Source organism: Dicentrarchus labrax, unplaced genomic scaffold (assembly GCF_905237075.1).
Source record: "Dicentrarchus labrax unplaced genomic scaffold, dlabrax2021, whole genome shotgun sequence".
NCBI lineage: Eukaryota > Metazoa > Chordata > Actinopteri > Moronidae > Dicentrarchus > Dicentrarchus labrax.
The window spans coordinates 27,969,171-27,987,432 of record NW_026136713.1 but is presented as its reverse complement, the minus strand read 5'-3'; the positions used below and the strand labels follow the sequence as shown (position 1 = coordinate 27,987,432).

General features: G+C 39.9%; 1 protein-coding gene across 1 annotated transcript in view; it reads left to right on the top strand.

The window, feature by feature from the left end:
• LOC127374355 (polycomb group RING finger protein 3) overlaps nt 1-18,262 on the top strand; it is a 61,113-nt gene that overhangs the window by 24,000 nt on the left and 18,851 nt on the right. Inside the window, exons 2-6 of the mRNA XM_051419560.1 lie at nt 1,729-1,838; nt 6,851-6,968; nt 11,463-11,559; nt 15,270-15,325; nt 15,964-16,071. Coding sequence (XP_051275520.1) covers nt 1,824-1,838; nt 6,851-6,968; nt 11,463-11,559; nt 15,270-15,325; nt 15,964-16,071 — 394 coding nt within the window. The 5' untranslated portion in view covers nt 1,729-1,823. The remainder of the gene's footprint in view (nt 1-1,728; nt 1,839-6,850; nt 6,969-11,462; nt 11,560-15,269; nt 15,326-15,963; nt 16,072-18,262) is intronic.

The following is an 18,262-nucleotide window of genomic DNA, read 5'->3' as shown; positions in this document are numbered from 1 at the left end:
ATCTTTTCAAAAGCAAACATCTGCAGTCTGAATGTCTAAAGGTGTTTTATTTTGACACAGCCCAAATAACATAATGAGTGCTTTTATTTCTGTAACCAGAGCAACATATTGATAATGAATGCAGATGTGGCGCCTGAGGTGCGGGTGAAATGCCGACTAATGTTGACTGTCATGTTTTTATATATGGTTTATTTAGAGTTACACTGGGATTCAGAAGTAGCCAAAAGTATGTGGACGTCCCTGCCTTTTATTAGTTTCAAGGGGCATCTTGATGCTACAGCATACAAGAGCTACGACAATGACTGTATCAATTGATCAGCCAGTTGACAGAAAATGAATGAATAACTACTTTGTTAACTGATGAATTGTTTTAGATAATTCCAGATGTTCAGTGATTCCAGCTTGTGATTTTCTTTGTAATATATGACAGTAAAGTGCTTCAGACGTGCTCCGTGTGAACATGACCTCAGCTCAACCCCACAAATAAAACATTACATCACAGAGGAGTCGCCGGGCGTCATGTGACGATAACATCTGTGTGAAGCTCATCGGCGCGTGACGGCTGTCTAATAGGCAGCGGTACAGTGTGTGTCCTCAGCAGCCCCCCGCCACATTTCATCTCTGTCGACTAACTGGGCTAATTTCACGGTCTGCTGAGCAGACAGAGGGGGGCTGGCAGACTTACTGTTGTCACCGGAGACTTTAAAGTCAGTTTTATTTTTTTTAAAACTGTGTACGTCTGTTTGGAGGAGGATGAAGTGGTGGTGGGTGTTTGCCCGGCTTTCCCTCTCCCATCGTGACTGGAGTGGTCGGACTCCTACAATTAAGCAATGAATCACGCAGTGATGGCAGCACTAGTCACTGCTGCTTGGCTGGAGGACAGAAATCTGTTGCCCTTTGTGGAGGACAACTGCAACTTTCAGGAACAGTGTACAGTATTAAACTTGTGTGGTGGAGTGGTAATACGTTCTGTCTGTTAGATCTCTCTTGCCAAGCACTCATCGCTGTGGTATTTGGCTTGTCAGTCTGAACAGTGTGGGTGGTACGGTGAAGTGTTTCCATTGCAGTTTGACTCGCTGTAGGTAGCTTTCTTTTTCTTTTTTGGTTGCTCAGAAAACCAAATTTAGAGCATTTAGTTAGTGAAAGGAATTGTTCGAATATAAATATGAAATATGCTTGTTTACTTCCTTGCGGAGGGATTAGAAGTGTGATCACCTCATGTCTCTATGGAAAACATGAACAATGGACTGGAAATGGGGGAAACAACCAGCCTGGCTCTGACCTCTACAGCTCACAGATTTTAAGTACTACATCTTGTTTTGATTGAATTTGTACAAAAACTGTAAACAGTGTTTTCCGATAGCCTTGCACCTAAGTGATGTGCATATGATTAATCTCCTTCTACAAAAACTGTAAAAACATAAATTGTATTTGGAAACTGCTCCTCTTCCTCTTGTAAACCGACATATTGTCATTTTTGTACTGATCAAACAAACTAGATCTAACGTATTTCAACTTGGAGGTGCTGGTTGGTGGATTGTACACAGAACCAGGCAAGAAGCGTCTTTCCCAGAATGTTTAAATCTGCTGAAGGGATTATAGATAGTATTCTTTTGTCTGCAAGAATACTATTTTTGGATCTTGCCAAGCCCCAACATTTTGATTGTAACGACGTCAGTGAGATTTCAGAATGAATCTTCCTAACGCTCGCTGCTTCCTCTGTTACAGGCTCCAATGAGAGGCTCTCCATGATGAGGAGTTAACACTGTCGGCCGCACAACCGCAGGAACAGACGTGGCCGCTGCACCATCCACAGTCGACGCATGGCGGTATTAGGGGTAAGAGCCACACCTTGTGCTGTACTCTGACTCCTCATCAGGACTGAAACCCCCTGAGAACTCCTGTGGTTTGTTTCTCACTGGCTGTTAGAAGAAGTCATTTCCTGTTTATGTGCCTCCCAAATGTTGATGCTGCAGCATACCAACGTGTTACTTATTACAAGTATTGGGCTGAGTAGGCCTTATTAGTGAGAAACAAACTTTTAACGTTTGTTAAATACTGGTATTGAATGATTCCAGTGTTGTTTTTAACTTTTAACTAGCAATTATGTTCATTATTATTAATCTGCTGATTATTTTATCAAATAACTGTTTATTGTTTATTACATTGAGTCAGAAACAGTAAAAAATATTCAGAAAATAGTGAATAGCACTTAGATATTCATTTTACTGTCATAAGAGACTAAAGAGAAGTAGCAAAACTTCGGTTTCAATTGTGAAGGTAGAACTTTGGAATATTTGACATTTCTGCCAAAAAAACTTAAACAAATAATTGATTATCCAAAGAGATCATTTTTTCAACTAATAGATAATTTGACTAGTCTCATCAGCTTTAACTCTGACATATTGAGTCCATGAAGTCCTCTTGAAAAGTCACCAGATGATCAAACTGCACCATCATCAATGGAAAAGTTCCTTTCAGTTGTTAAAAAGCTGAGAGTTGGCGAGACAACGATTCTATAACACCTCTGTTTGTCTAGTGTCTTTTATCTTACTCGTGTCCATCTCAGCGTCCAGACGCTTTCACTGTTCTAACAGTCAGCGAGAATTTCAGAACAGGTTGGAGCCTCTAAATGATGGATGTGAGCTGTCTCAGTGTCTAACTCTCCAGGCACAAGCAGCCATTATCTGAGTGCTAGCTGGGTGTAATTAGTGTGCACAGGCACTACTGTTATTCCTCATATTTCACGTCTGATGATTCGGCTGCAGCTGTCTGCTGTTGTAGTCAGTTACCGTGTTTCTACTCTGCAAATAACCTGGATCAGAAATATAGTAGCAGTTGTACATTAATTGCATTTTATCCTAGTTTTAAGAGGATAGTTGTTGTTTTTTTAAGTGGGGTTGTGTGAGGTACTTACATTTAGTATTTTACTTATAGCAGCGGCTGCAACCCCTAAAAAAAAAAAAATCAAAATCAATATCAGTTTAAGTGCTCACTATATTTAGAATATTTTCACCGCTTTATATTGCCGTCACACAGCCCTTTCCTATGGGAAACTGAAGCAGTTATCTTCATCTACGCTCTTTTCAAAGTCACCAGACTCCTTTGACAAAAGCAGTAATTTTACCTCACAGAACTTGAGAGTTGCTGGCCCACCGCTGCCTCAATAGGTTCCTTTGTTTGTGCTATTGTGTGACTTTGGTGTTTTTAAAGAGTTAGTTTGAATCCGAAGTGTCACAATAAAACAAATAAACTAACTGATCAAGGCAGCGGTGAACCAGCAACCTCCGTGTTATTTGTGGTAAACTTGTTGTGATATTGTTGCTAAGGTCAGAAGTAAGAGGAACATCACTAACAAAGCTGCTCTTAAATCCCAGGAGAAACAAACTGTTGGTAGTAGAGTTGATTTGACGGATGGGGGAGACAGAAGCAGAAGGTAGGGTTGACAAAAACATCCAGTGAGATTAATGTATGGGTTGACACACTGATGTCTTTAATGCAAAAATGACTCGGGGTGAGCCCAGTGGAGAGTAAGACCACGCGGAGCCAGACAGCCGAGCCGTCTCCTCAGGGCGTCTCTCTGTACTGGAGCCGATACCGGAGGGCCGTCTCGTTTCATCAAAAGAAAACTTCTTTTAAAACTCAGCTCAGACATTCTCTTTGAGTTTGTTATTTTAAAAGTTATCCCTGCAAGTGATGATTTTCTATTCACTGTATGATCCATCTAAAAGAAAAGTATAAAATATATATATTTATATTTAAAATATATTTCATTAAAAAAAGATTTAAATTATTTGATATTTAATCCACAAAGGATGATTTTTACAGAGAGACGCAAGCAGTGGTTGTGCTTATTTATTTATTTTTTTACCTTTTTTATTGAACTTCAGGTATATTCAGTGAAAAACTTAGGTGAAAGTTAGCTGACGGCTAATTGGTGGAAAAGTGTGTGTTGTCTTTGGAGTTGTATCCATATCTTTAATAGAAGCCACAATGTTTTCATTACAAATGTATGTTGTCAGCTTTGAATCAAAATATAAATTCAGATTTTTCTCTCCAAGAACACTCACCGGAGGGCTTTTTTTAAACCCCGAGTAGAGTTTTAGTATCATGCTGTGTCATCAGATGGGGTGTGGTCTGTAAGTAGCATGGGAGGCGTAACCCAGGGCGAAAGCGCATACTTTTGGTCTTGGAGCTGGGAACACACGGCAACAATATGGGTTTTTGATAAGTGTGTGGGGCGTTATCCCACCCACTCCCAGTTAAAATAACACCCTGGGGTTTTCAGTGCCATTTTAGTCATTTCTCTTGTTAATTTCATTTTTTAAAATTTGCAGTCACGTTTGTTGGCGAATGTCTGGATTCATATGTATGAGTTAGTCTAATTGAAGTCACTTATATAAGCATGACAGAGAACTTTGGTAACATTTTGGCATTTTTTTATTTGCTATAATAAATCCGGGAGTATATCATTCACAAAACAAATCACATTGGTGGCGAGTGAAATAAAGACACACAGAAACCATATGTGCACCAGCTGAGAATCCCTGGTTGCTCAGCTCTGTCAGAACAGAGAGGACTCCTACTGCCTTGCTGATGATGTTACTCACAGAGTGAAACCACAGTTAGTCATTCAGTTACTTGCTTCTGTATAGCAAATCACTGCTTTCAACATCATTGTCATGTACATCTTCTTTTTATAGTGTGAATCACCAGCTGTGAGCTCCCTGTCGCTGCCTGTTAGTCCTGCTTGTCCGATTGGGATCTTGCTGGTACATGTTGAACTGAAGGCTCCGTGTAGTGACGCTGATCCTGGTTCACTGTCTTCACTGTGGTTTGAAATAAGCAATAAGATAAGATGTCTGAGTGTTAAAGTGAACCTATACCTGACAGTGTCTCTCTGACTGCGGCGAGAGTACAGAAGTGTTAGAAAAGCAAGATCAAACAGGCCACTAGTGCAGCAAGACTCTTAAAAGTTCTCTTCAAAAAGACACATGGAGTAGATGAAAACACAGGAGATACAGTAGCTGTGGCTGGTGGGAAAGCAGGAGTGATAGCTAACTGGCTCCTTGGGTACAATACGACGTGGCATAGAGAACATTAAAGGCTGCAGTGATATCCAGCAAAGTGTTCTTTGTTGTGATTATGGGTATATTACTAGCTGTGTTGTACTGCAATGGCACCTCATGAAACTGGCTCATCTTCCCGTACTCAGAGGCATTATTCTAGGTGTTTGGAGGAATTCTATTAGTGCTGCTGTGTGTTCGATTAACCTCCCATATAATTGAGGATTTTTCTTGCCTTTGTCTTTGTCCTTGTGTGTACGTGGATTCCCTGTTTTACCAAAATGTGATACAATGATCACAAAAAGATGGCATTTGCTCTCTTTGCCACTCTGTGTTTTCAGGGAGGCTTACAACTTCCTTTATTTGAGCATCTGTGCTGTTATGCAACTTAGCTATTGAGCAATAATTGTATAGCAGCACACAATGTGTGAACAGGAAGTGGCACTGTTGCCCACAGATTAGTGGTCGCAGAGATTGAACCTAAACCTCTTGGTGAAGGGATATCTGCAGGGCTGTCTGCTGCACTGTTAGAGTGAAACAGACTGAACCTGAGAGCATCCCTTCTAAAGTACGGTCAGAAAAGACATAAGTTTCTCATTTACTTTAGTTTATTGACCTTTCATCATATCACAAGTCCATAAAGACATAAAAACACAGAATTATTTTGCTATTACAATAAAGCATCAATACTGAATAGACCACATCATTTAAAACAAAGTTAAAATTACCAATTATCTAAGCTGAAAACCAATATCTCATATCACAAATTTCAAATCCTATTTATTGACTAACAACAAATGAACAAAGAAAAAGTTGCAGTTTCACTGTAAAAAAAAAAAGTTCAAATACTCACAATAATACAAATATTTTTCCCCCTTTCCACACAAAATACAATCAGGGCTTACAGACATGCAAATGTGGAGAGATGGTGGAGAGATTAGCTGCCACGCGCTCCCCAAGCAGTTAGGGGTTCGGTGCCTTGCTCAAGGGCACATCTGCAGTGCACAGGAGTTGGAACTGACGCCTGCCAAGTCCCCACAGACTGAGCTACGGCCGCCCCCAAATATGGAAAATATATAATATACCAACAAAACTGATGCTAATCTTTCACAGAGAGAGTGCTCATAATGATTCCGCATGACCTAAAATCATAACAAATAACGCCCTGCAGTGTTGCTTTAGGCAACATAGTCACCTCTTCTGACCCTAACCCTGCTGGATGTTGTTAAGTCAGTTAGTGTGAGTTTAAAGCCCCCCCTCCTTTCTCTTCTAGTTCCTACAGTGTGCTGTCTGAATGATGTCTGTGCAGAGTTTGACTCTAGAAGGATGTTTTCACATTCATCTGCTGAAAGTGGAAAGTTTCTCTGTGCTCATTGAAAACCTGATTTTAAGGGGCGGGGCCTACCAGCATGATTTGTGACATCACATAGTTATAGTGATAGTTATGAAGTCAGTCCTGGTCCAGTATGCAACTTGTACAGTGTGATGTAGAAACTTGAAGCCACCAGTGGACAACCACTGAGAATGGACTTTACAGTGAAGGAGGAGACATCTTGTGTCCAGCAGGAAAACTTTAGAAATTAACAACATTTATATATTCAGAGATTCTGGAGGTTTTAATGAGGTAGAAGGAGGAGATGACTGTTTAAGGATTTTAATGTGGAAATTTAAAAACATTATCATTCCAAGCTTTTTGTATATGTCTTAATAAATGTATGGAGGGGATCTTTTAAGGATTTTTCCTTTAAGCCTCAACCTCATTTTGTTTTGTTCTTCTTCCACAGAACCCCGACATGCTGACGAGGAAGATAAAGCTCTGTCACATCAACGCCCACATCACATGTCGTCTGTGTGAGGGCTACCTGATCGACGCCACCACCGTCACAGAGTGCTTACACACCTGTAGGTCCCTCCTCACACACCAAGTCCCCTTTTCTGTCTTCCTTTGTGACTCAAAATATCCTCACAGTTTCAGTTCTGCTGCTCATCTTTCAGTTTTGTTCCTGTTTTTCTTTCTCGTTGTCAGCTCTTTGTCTCATCAGTTTCTTCTCTCTTGTTTACTTGACACATCGGCTGTGTGCGTCTCTAAGGGGATTTTCCTCGTCTCAGAAGGTGTTGCCTTCAGGATTTATCCCTGATGGGAAGACTCCTGGAGGCAGCAGAGTGATTCCTGTGTGATTCTAGCTGCATTCTGACAACACTGCCTGCAGTCTGTATGGTCTATCACACCACAGGCTATGAAGTGCCTGATCTGTCTGTCTGTTAGTCGAGCTGGCTGTGCACTAAGTAGGAGTTTTAGGCACCCACAACTTGACGTTTCTCTTCATTTGTATTTATGCTATGCACATATAAAACAATTTAAAAACATTTAGTGCCTTAAACCTGAGGTGAACGCACACACAGACTCACAGGATGACAGGAAATGAGATTCTTCCCGTCAGGTAATCTGCACGTTCATTATCCCCCATAAGAAGGTGAGAAGATGGCGTCTCTCATTCACTCAGCGGTACACCATTAGCAATAAAGTAGGATAATGCAGTCCGTTTGTATCTTCAGTTGCAGTCATTACACTGTCGGCTGGCGTTCTACTGAAACATTACTCAAGCCTGAAAGCTGGTTGTAGGTTAGGCTTCTCTTACGAACACAAGAAATGTGTGTTGGCCATAATCACTTCCAAAAGTAATTGAGTTTATGTGTTAATCAAATCTGTTAACTGTTGCACAAACATCCTCAATGGTGTAAAGATTATATTCATGAAGTGTCACGCAAAACCTCCTTTCTCAGTCAGGTTGAATGATTCTTTGTTGTTGATTTTCAGTTATGATTAATTCAGTGTTATTAGTCAGTTTGCATGTTTACTAATGAGCTTAGAACTTGAATAATCAGCTGCAACAGTTATTGTCATGTAGTCACAAAGTCTTGAACGTTAGACATTCGATAGACAGATTTTTATTGGGTTTAATTTGATTCCCTGACAACGTGTTTTAATAGTTCTCCTCATAATGCAGCTCATTGGGACTGTATTGCATTTGGATTTCTACCATTCTGAAAGCATCCTTTTCACTTTTTTTACTTTCTGAAGATTAATTTTGTCAAAAGTTAACACATAACTAATGTTTCTTTAAATCTATGTCCAGATTTAAAGACTGTAGTTACACTTCCAGCTTGTAATTTGAATCAGTAGAGATGCACTATTAAGATTCTGATCAACCTTTTAACAGTTTTCACAGTCATAAAACTCTTATGGTAGATACGCCTGCACACTCTAATGCAGTCCAATACAACGGTTGTGCTATAATATACAGAATGTTTGTTTTTTGTCGTTGTACTTGTTGTTGAAGTGTTAATTAGGTTTTAGCATGGAGATCATAGCTAGTGGTGGGGCTGTACTGGACTGCATTATGTTCATATATGTGTGAAACAATTTATACAAAAATGAGATACACCTCTCAACAAAATGTAGTTTGAGTACAACTCCACCTTTAACTGTGACCTCAGTAATAAACATATGACTCATTTCTGCATTTCCTCTGTTGTATAGGACTGCATTAGATTGTACAGGTGTATCAAATATCTGCTAACAAGCAAATGATAGCACTGTTCTGTGTGTGCAGTCTCTTAGTTCATAACACATCAGTAATACATATATTTAAGCTGATATTCTTTATGAACTGTTGTAAAGAGAAAACAAATCAAACATTCTTCAAAGGAGGAGAGAAATCTAAGCAACGCGCTCACTGTGCCTCAGTTGTAGCAGCTCAAAAATGAAAATAAAACAGCCTTAAGGAGACCACATGGGCCTATTTCTGAAACATTTAATTAACAATATTTGGAATATAAACATAATTAACAATTGAAGTTGTTTCAGTGGGTTTGGGTAGTTTAATCAGCAGCCAACTGTTTCATTTTGATTAGTTTGTAATTGAAGCCTGTTCATTGTGAGTCGTTCTGTGTCCATTCATCTTTAAATTTGACTGAAGTGAGTAAACATTATTTACGTAGCACGTTTGGAAACAGAAGTTACAAAGTGCTTTACAGACGAAAAGGAAAACCGGAAATAAAGGAGATGGACATGACAAGGACACAAACCACAAAATATAAAGAAAAGGCCAAAGAAAACAATGTGCCTCTGATTTAGCTTCAGACTTAGTGGAGGCCGTTCAAAAGAGCAACAAGATCTGAAAAAGGAATATTTGACGTGTGATCTGATTACTTTTTCAGCACAGATTACTTTTTCCAGATGTTTAGGGTTGATGGAAGAGCTTGATTTCCATCGGATTCACATTTACTAAAACAATATCTGACCCAGAAAATCCTGCTTTTTTAACTGTTGAGCTGTAGAAAATGTAAGCTGTAGCATTATAAAATGCAGCTGTAGACCATCTGTGGGCTCTTTGGTACTTTTCATCACTCTTGTGAAACAAGTCTGAAAGCTTCCTCTCCGATCCCTCAACCATCTAGCCAGACTCTTCCTGTACAACCAGAGAGGCCTCATGTATTTTTCAGCTTCAGTATTGCTAAAACCATCACGTGCTCGGTCAGGTCGGACACTGTTGAGCAGCTTTATAGCGCCTCTACAGGTGAAGCATGTTAGCTTGTGTTTTACTGCCTGCTAGAGAGAAAAAGGAAGTAGTGTGACCTTGAATTAGCCATTTTTGTAAGGCCTGGGGGGGGGGGGGGTCTCACTGAGTCGACCTCATCTGCAACCTTAAGTGCCCTTTAATGCTCACCTAATATCTGTGCAGAGCCAACAGCGTTATACAGACATCAGGACCAAAACCGACCGTTTGAGTTGATACTTTGAGGTTCTTGTTGTGAAATCATAATTATCAGGTACTTTAAATAATGACAGGGGTCTGTGGATGTTGGGCTCGAAGGCATTCTCACCCCCACTGTGTTTGGAGCTGTTTAATTGAACTCAACACATTTATTCCCGGTACAGTGTGTTTGGGTCGAACTGGAGTGCGGACCAATCACTGGTTTTTTGGTTCGCCTCGAAGAGATTAAAGTGAAGGCTTTTTTTTTTTTTTTTTTGGTTAAAAGTGAGAAAAAACTCTCAGAACAGTCCATACCCATGATTCTGAGCTCCCTAAGTTGCTAGTGCATCGTTTTAAATGCACAAAACCAAACATCTAACTGAATTTAATACCAAAATGGCAGCGAGAAGATAAAGTACAAATAAAGTATTAGACAAACCCAGACAGTGTGATACCTGGTCTGTCCACCAGAGGGAGCTCCTCCACCACAGATGGGAGCTGTTCAGCCCACGGTAAACATCAGAGACCCGTTGAGAGGCTTTGATTCTCCCTCTCACTTTGGAAAAAGGGGGGCTCCTCGGTTGGAGAGTTGAGACAAAGAGATTCACATCACGTCTCTTTTGCAGCTGTTCTGACAGACTGAGCTCCACCGCAATAAAACTTGTCAGAGGGAGAGATGGATGTGATGGAGGTCTGTGTGCAGAGAGTTACAGTGTTGGTGCTTCAAATGTCCTGTATTATGAACGTGAAGGTTTCCACAGGTGAAAAGTCAAGTAGTTTAGGTTTCAACATCATTTTTGATATTCGATTATTTATCCAAAGTCAGAATGTGGTAACAATGTTAAAACCAGTGCTTTAGTCAAGAGTGTGTTTTTATTGTATCTGTGTGGGCATCTTTATCTGCAGTTCACCCTCCGTTTCTTTCACCCTGTAGGAGATTAATCAGTTATTTTTTGATTGACATAAAATGTATTTATTAAGACAAACATTCCCTCAGATGTGAGGATTTGCTGCTTTTCTCTGACATATGAATTGATTAGTAAAACAGTAGCTGGTTGTAGTTTTGTGGTGAAGTTTCTATGTACAGTTTGGGCTACTTGTAAGACTCTTAACTCTTAACATCACAAATGGAGCTCGACCAGTATTTGTGAATTTTAAAATCGGATGATAAAGTCTTGGCTGACATTTACTTTTTAACACACACACCACACATAGACATTTTTGAACAGGCCTGCTTATAATTGTTTATTAAAGTATTGTGACTAAGATGTGATGGGGACATTTACAATGTAGAAATGGATTTTCTAAATGAATGAATTAAATGTAAAGATTTTCTGAGCTGATATGTCTTGTGACTTATCAGCAGACAATATACGGCATTATGCTGTAGCTCTTCGATGAGCTAAATATCGGTCGGCTGATTTGTCAGTTGGGTTCTAATTATGCGCAATTTATGGTAAAGTTTGCTCAGACTCACAAACATATTTTGAAATAATAAAATAAAATATTTGTCATTTCAAACATCCTTCTGAAAACATACCAAAGACACAGTGTAATTGTTGGCCAATACACTATGCACCTGTAGCTCGGACAGTAACCATGACACTGTGTTTGTTTGTGTGTGTGTGTGCGTCTCCAGTCTGTAGAAGCTGCCTAGTGAAGTATCTGGAAGAAAACAACACGTGCCCCACGTGTAGGATTGTTATTCATCAGAGCCATCCACTGCAGTACATCGGGTGAGTGAGGGAGCCGCCGCAGACACCACACTCTCTCTCTGACACACACACACACACACACACACACACACACACACAGACACATATACACACACAGGTATGTTGTCTTTCATTTTGTCTTTCTTTCTGTTTCCTTCTGCCTTCCACCCTCACAAACATTTAGTACACACACACACACACACACACACACACACACACACACACACACACACACACACACACACACACACACACACACACTCTCTAAGGTTTTGACAGTGCTCCATCAGTGTGCAGGGAGCTGCTCACTGCCGCTGGGAGCATCAGCAGTGCACTGCCAGTAAAGAATAAACTACCAAGGAACAAAGTGCTGCTGGCCTTTCTCCATTTTATTTCTTCTCCTCTGCAGACAGCTGAGGGTTGTGTGTATTTCTGTGAATTTTTGTAGGGTTAGATATGTGAACATAAAAAGGTTCAATTAATAATTCTGCTCCCTAGATGAGAAAATACATACACTATTAGGTGCAATATATAATATATGCAGTTATTCATTAAATGCAAAGTACTATTACATCTTTGAGTGGATTGCCTCATGGATGGCTGAGAGTGTGCAGATTTTCATATTACTCAAACATTAATTAATGTGGTTTTAGTGATTTATTTCTGTGATCGGTGATCCTACTCAAATAGAGGCTGTTACAGTTAATGATTAGTAAATGAATAAACATTAATATCATCATCAGTCGGTGGTATCAGTTGCCCCATGTGAGTCTGTGAAGGCCCCTTGTTCTATTTAGAGTACTCGTCCAGTTTACCATTGCACTCCTCTGAAACTGCCAGGCTTTTAAAAGATTAAAATCAATGACATTTTAGGTTTGTAGTTAGTTATCTCTCTGAACCCCTTCCAGACACCAACATTATGAGAAGTGAACGAGTCTTTCTAAACACAACTTAACGTACGTGAATGTTTCAGTCATATACTCCATATAATATAAATATAATTCATATATTTCACATAATGTTTTGTGAACTATATAATGACATCTTGACCTCTGAAATAAAGAAGTAATTTCCTTTACCGGCAGGGAGTGATAATACCTGCATGAGAGGGGCCTGAGGAGGGGGGTGCTGCAGTTGGACCCTTTTGCCAATTACGCACTGCCTATTATGACATTGCTCTGCTAGTTACGGTGACACATAACAGTCAGCTTGTACATAATGTGGAGTTAGCTAATTGCCCCAAATGTATACAAGATGAACCCTCGGATATCTTTAAACATTTAACAGGAAGAGAAAAGCGAGGGAATTTCATATAAAAATACATACAATATGTATAAAATGATGTACATATTATACAAATGTCTGACATACAAATATAACAGAACTATTTTCACAGGGACACTTGATAAGATCTTGGTAAATGTAGTTTTTATTCAACTGTCTTTAAAAAGGGAAACAGTAAATACATTTTTAAACTTTACATCCTTAAATGTAAAGGTAACAGAACATTGGCTCAAATACCACACAGACAATAGAAGCTATATAATACTGTAGATATAGAGTGGATCTTTGTAATAACAGCATTGACTGTACATTATCATAGATCAGACAGTGCAGTTAATGTAACTACTGACAGCTGCTCACCACTGCTGATAGAGTGGACACAGAGCGTGACTGTTATGAAACTGTAGTGGACCTCAACAAGCACAGCTGGGAAATATTTGAATGCATTTGCCTCAAAAATGACAACAAATTGCACCTTATCTTTAAAATAATAGTACTGAATGAAGTTTTACTCATCAGGTAAAAATAAAGACGTAGACGTCTGCTTCTTATTGTTTTGGGAAGTTCACTCAGACTGAATCCTCCTCACTGAGGGATTTTGTTGTTCGTGCCCCCTCTGAGCGCTCAAGCGTTCACGTCTGATTAATGGGACACACAAACTTAATGTGTAACAGCAATTTAGTCATTACAGTCTAAACTGCGCTGTCTGCAGACTCATTGTTTCGCAGGAAATGCTCCATTTCAAACACATTAGCTCTTCGCACAGCTGTTTTTTGCCTCATTGTTTGCAGGAAATTGGAGTTGATGGGAAACATCACAAGTGATTTGAAGGCAAAAGCGCCCAACAGCTGACGGATAAACCCCATCTGCTCATCAAGAGGATTGATCAAAGTTGATGTTTGAGATTGAACTCACACTGAGACGTCTCCTCACAGAGAATTAGCTCAGCAGAACTAATCCTGCCCCTTGTACTGTCGAGTGTGGCTTTCCTTGATGGTTTTAATCCATTATTTTTTTCACCTTATACTTGAAATGATTCTGGTTATGACAACAAAACCATCACAAAATCATTCTGAACATTAGGTTAAACGGCTGCAAAGAACGCACTTCAAGCATTCTTTAGTGGCACAATGGAAATCCGTTAATGTAGCTGCTGGTTTATATATAAATTTGCCACGTCTTGCCTTTACAGGGCTGATTTTATGTGAAACCTTTATTTACCCTTGTAAAAGTCTCCTTAACAGCACAAGAAATCAATGTTATTGCAAGACAGACAAAATACAGCATATAGGCCAATTAAACGGTAACGGTAGTGAGATTATAGTTTATATACCTGATGCAAATACACATATATACCTACAGACAAAAAAAGGGGAAGCCTGAATAAATGTTGGAGAAACAGGGCTAAATAAATGGTATGTGAATTATATGCTATGGCCTTTACAATCATCAGATCCCAACACATTTTGAGTAATGTTAGACAATGATCTCCACCACCATCAACCCCGAATAATAAAGAAACATCTTTTAAAGAATGACGTTCACCCCTCCAGTAGAGTTACACAGACTTTTAGAATCTATGCTAATTGTCACATTTGTACACAGCAGAGCTCAGTAACAGTCCAAACCTGGTTGCGAGAATGATACTCCCAGCTCTGTCCAGCAGGGGTCAGTGTTCTGCTGCTTTTTGGAGCGAGGCTCAGCATCGAGCAGCTAATTTTGGCCCCAGATACAGTGACTCTCCCAGTGGACAGCAGGGGAGACGAACATGCCACATTTTTCTGTGGTTTTTCCGCCATAACGCCGCAGCAAACTCAACATGTCGTGTCCGTTCGCTGGCTGCCACGGCTGGTTGTCCAAAAGGCACCATCATGGTGATGGCAGACCTGAGCCCACACTGTGCACCTGTGTCGCCGGCACTGACTAACAGTGAAATGCTATTTAACACTCTGACTGACAGAGCATATGCTGCACACTAGCCTCTGAGAGCTGGTGCCATTTGGATTTTTCAGCCTATCATAACATGTTTGCCGTCGATCCATATGTGTCAGTTTTATATTTTCAGGTTTTTATCAGGCAGGGATTTCACAGTTAGCTGTGCCTAGAGTAGTACTGTAGATCAGTGGTTGCCAACCTTTCTTGGCTTGTGACTACTTTAAACAAAGCATGGTCTATCTGTAACTCATTTTGGAGGCCTGGATAGGTGAAGAAATAAACACACATTCTGTAGCATAGATGTATTTCAGATGAAATGATACTGACTCCTTTCTGGATAGGGAACTACTGCTGTAGATTATACAAAACCATTTTAAATCCTAAGCGATACAGTGCTCTGGAATATTTCAGGTGTGTGGCTATCTTTGGATATCAATTTCAAATGCTGTTGGTCCATAATGTTAATTGTCATCAACTAATAAGGTAACTAATCAATTTCTTGTTTTTTTTAGCCATGACAGAACAATGCAAGACATTGTCTACAAGTTGGTACCGGGACTTCAAGAGGGTAAGTGCCATTTACTGTCTTTCCTTATGAAGCCCCCCAGTGAGAGATCCAACTAATAACCTCAAAACTCTAGCTTGTATTTTGCTCTACCGATGTCTGGTATCTTTGTCTCAGGGTTCGTACAAAGTCTTGATTTTCAACATACTCTGGGGTTTCATTAACACAATCACTCATGTGAAACAAAAGTCTTTGGTTATTTGAAATGAAGCGATCCAGTTGTTGTTTGTCATTTGTTTACTGGAAATTAGCAAGCATTAAATCATGATAATGATCAAAACATGCAATCAAAGTTAATATGAACAGATGGTAAAATAAACAAAGTGACAATATGTCTGTGGGTATACAGGAATTCTGTCATTTATAGTAACAATTTAGTGCTTGAAAAGTAAAAAAAACAAACAACTAACTACTACTCGCTGGCTGGCCATCCATGAGTAACAATTTTTAATAAAATATTCTTGCTGTTATTGCTGGCCTGTGAGACCTAATGAAGCAGGTTATAGTGTGTGCACGCACACACACACACACACACACACACATCACACACACCGCTGAATTTGAATTGCCCAGTGACAGCAGTGACCTTGAGAAAAAGACACTGTCATCTCTTATTTTTCTCTCTTCCCCCTCCTATGCAGCGGAGATAAAGAAGCAGAGGGATTTCTATCAGAAGTTGGGGATGGAGGTGCCTGGAGACATTAAAGGAGAGCTTTGCAATATGAAGACTCATCTAGATCAACGCAATGGTACGGCCTTACCCACACATGCTCCTTCGTTTGTTTTTATAAACACTCAGAGGATTCACAGACAGATTTTGTTTTTGGGTCATTCCTTGCAAATACTGTCATGGATGAATTCTTACAACTGGTCAAAAAGGAACCCACCAGTGATTTGTAATGTCTTAAATCGAAAAATTTTAGAATGTATCCCAACCAGACACTTTGGAATCCAACAGTTTCAGTCTTAATTTGGTAATGATACATAATGAAACTTGATAGTTGTTTCTTTCTGATTAAATATGCACATCATTTTTTAGTGATAGCAACCCTATGCCTATGTGAATCCAGTAACTAGCCCTGGTGGCTTTAGTAGCTTGATTTACCAGTTTTTACCAGGTTTTCCCCTGTTCAACATGCCCTTAATATAGTGGAGGCCACAGCATGCCAAAAGGTGTTGCTTACCTCTATCTTGTCTTATGAGTTATGGGTAGAAGTTTGTCCAAATGTCAGTAGGGATCAACATGTCTGAGGTGATCAAACAACCCAACAAAAACAGGGAATGGGAGGGAGGGGAATGTTCCCTCCAAGTAACGGACGATTTACAAAAAAAGAAACACACAGTTTACCACAATGTAGCACACACATCTAAGTATACTAACCACGAGTTTGTATTGTTTGTTTTTGGGCTCATGGAAGCTTGGTTTATACTCGGTGTAAGTGGTTATGGGACAGCTATCTGCAGGGAAGATTTTGATTTTTTTCTGTAATTGTTGCGTTCTTTCATTCACTGCGTGATATTAAGCAATGTTTGAAAAGTTGCCCTGTCTCTAACTGAATAGGAGACTGCCGCCATGCCATCACCATGTGAGTGATGGCCGAGGTTTACAGTGGAGAGGGTTTGCTACATGTTTGTTACTGGACAGAGCAGATAAGTGATTGGACTTTGGCATGGGCACTTTTGGCCGTGCCGATTCAGACCATACAGCAATTATTTGCATTTCCATTACTAGTTTAAACATGCCGAGTTGTGCTGGAGATGGTCTCTCTCCAGAGTGGGGTCAAAGCGCATCTCATCCACAGTAACATCAGATGGGCTCTGAATGGTGTTAACAAATTGTGGCTTCCTCTTCTAAATCAATTTCGTCTCCGTTTTTTAAGCAGTAAGTGGTAGATGCCAAGCAAAATTGTAAATCCATGATTGTGTGTGGTGTCTGGTTCTTCTCATTGTACTATATAAGGTATGAAGCCACCAACTTGTAATGAGTAACATTAGAAGCAAGACCACATGTAACACCGGAAGCCATTAAGCAGTAGAGATGAAGGCAATTTAGCCAATCAGAATGAGTCCCTGGACCGCTTGTTGTGCTCAACGGCTTTTCCGTACCAGCTCACTTCCAAGGGCTGGTGTAAATGTGTGCCCAGAGGGTTGTCATGCTGGCAGGCCTAATCGCTCGCTTAATCCCCCTCTCTGATTTTGGTAATTAAGGCTCAAATGGAAGTGGAACTGCTCTTCGGCTTCCTGTGCATCGTCGCTTGAAGACAGGTCTAGCTACAGCACGCACACACACACACACACACACACACACACACACACACCCCAAATACACATACATGTTCATACACAAACACATTTTAAGGATCATTTGCGCAGACGCCAATAGAAATACCCGGGGACTCCTCGATTGCATTTCACCATCATTTCAATTCGGCTAAAACACAAACAAATACAATGTCTTTAGCCTTGGGTAGGGATAAAAATATTTTTTGACTTTTAACACACATAAAAAACTGTAGAAAGTCAAATGTGCATATCGTTTGGAGGCTCATTGACCAGGATGTTTTTCACTCTTGGGTCAATAAAGAGTTGTTTTTATGCATTAGAAGACATTCTCTGTGTATTGATATCTGACTTCTGTGTGTGAATTGTGAAAGCTGCTGTCGAACTTGAGTGCAGATGAGAAAATAAATAGATCATCCAGTCCACCTCAAAGCTGGTCTGAGGGTTGGCTCCCAGCTCCCAGCTCCCAGCTCCACGCACCAAAAGCTAAATCACTTGTTAGGTTGAAAATGTCACATTACTATCATCTGTACTTACAGTACAAATACAGTATATTTTAGTCGAAACATTATAAAAACACTGTAATATGACATGATACTGCCCACTCAGACATCATTGGATTTCTTTGGGTTTATCATGGTAGATGGACCGAGGTAGCAA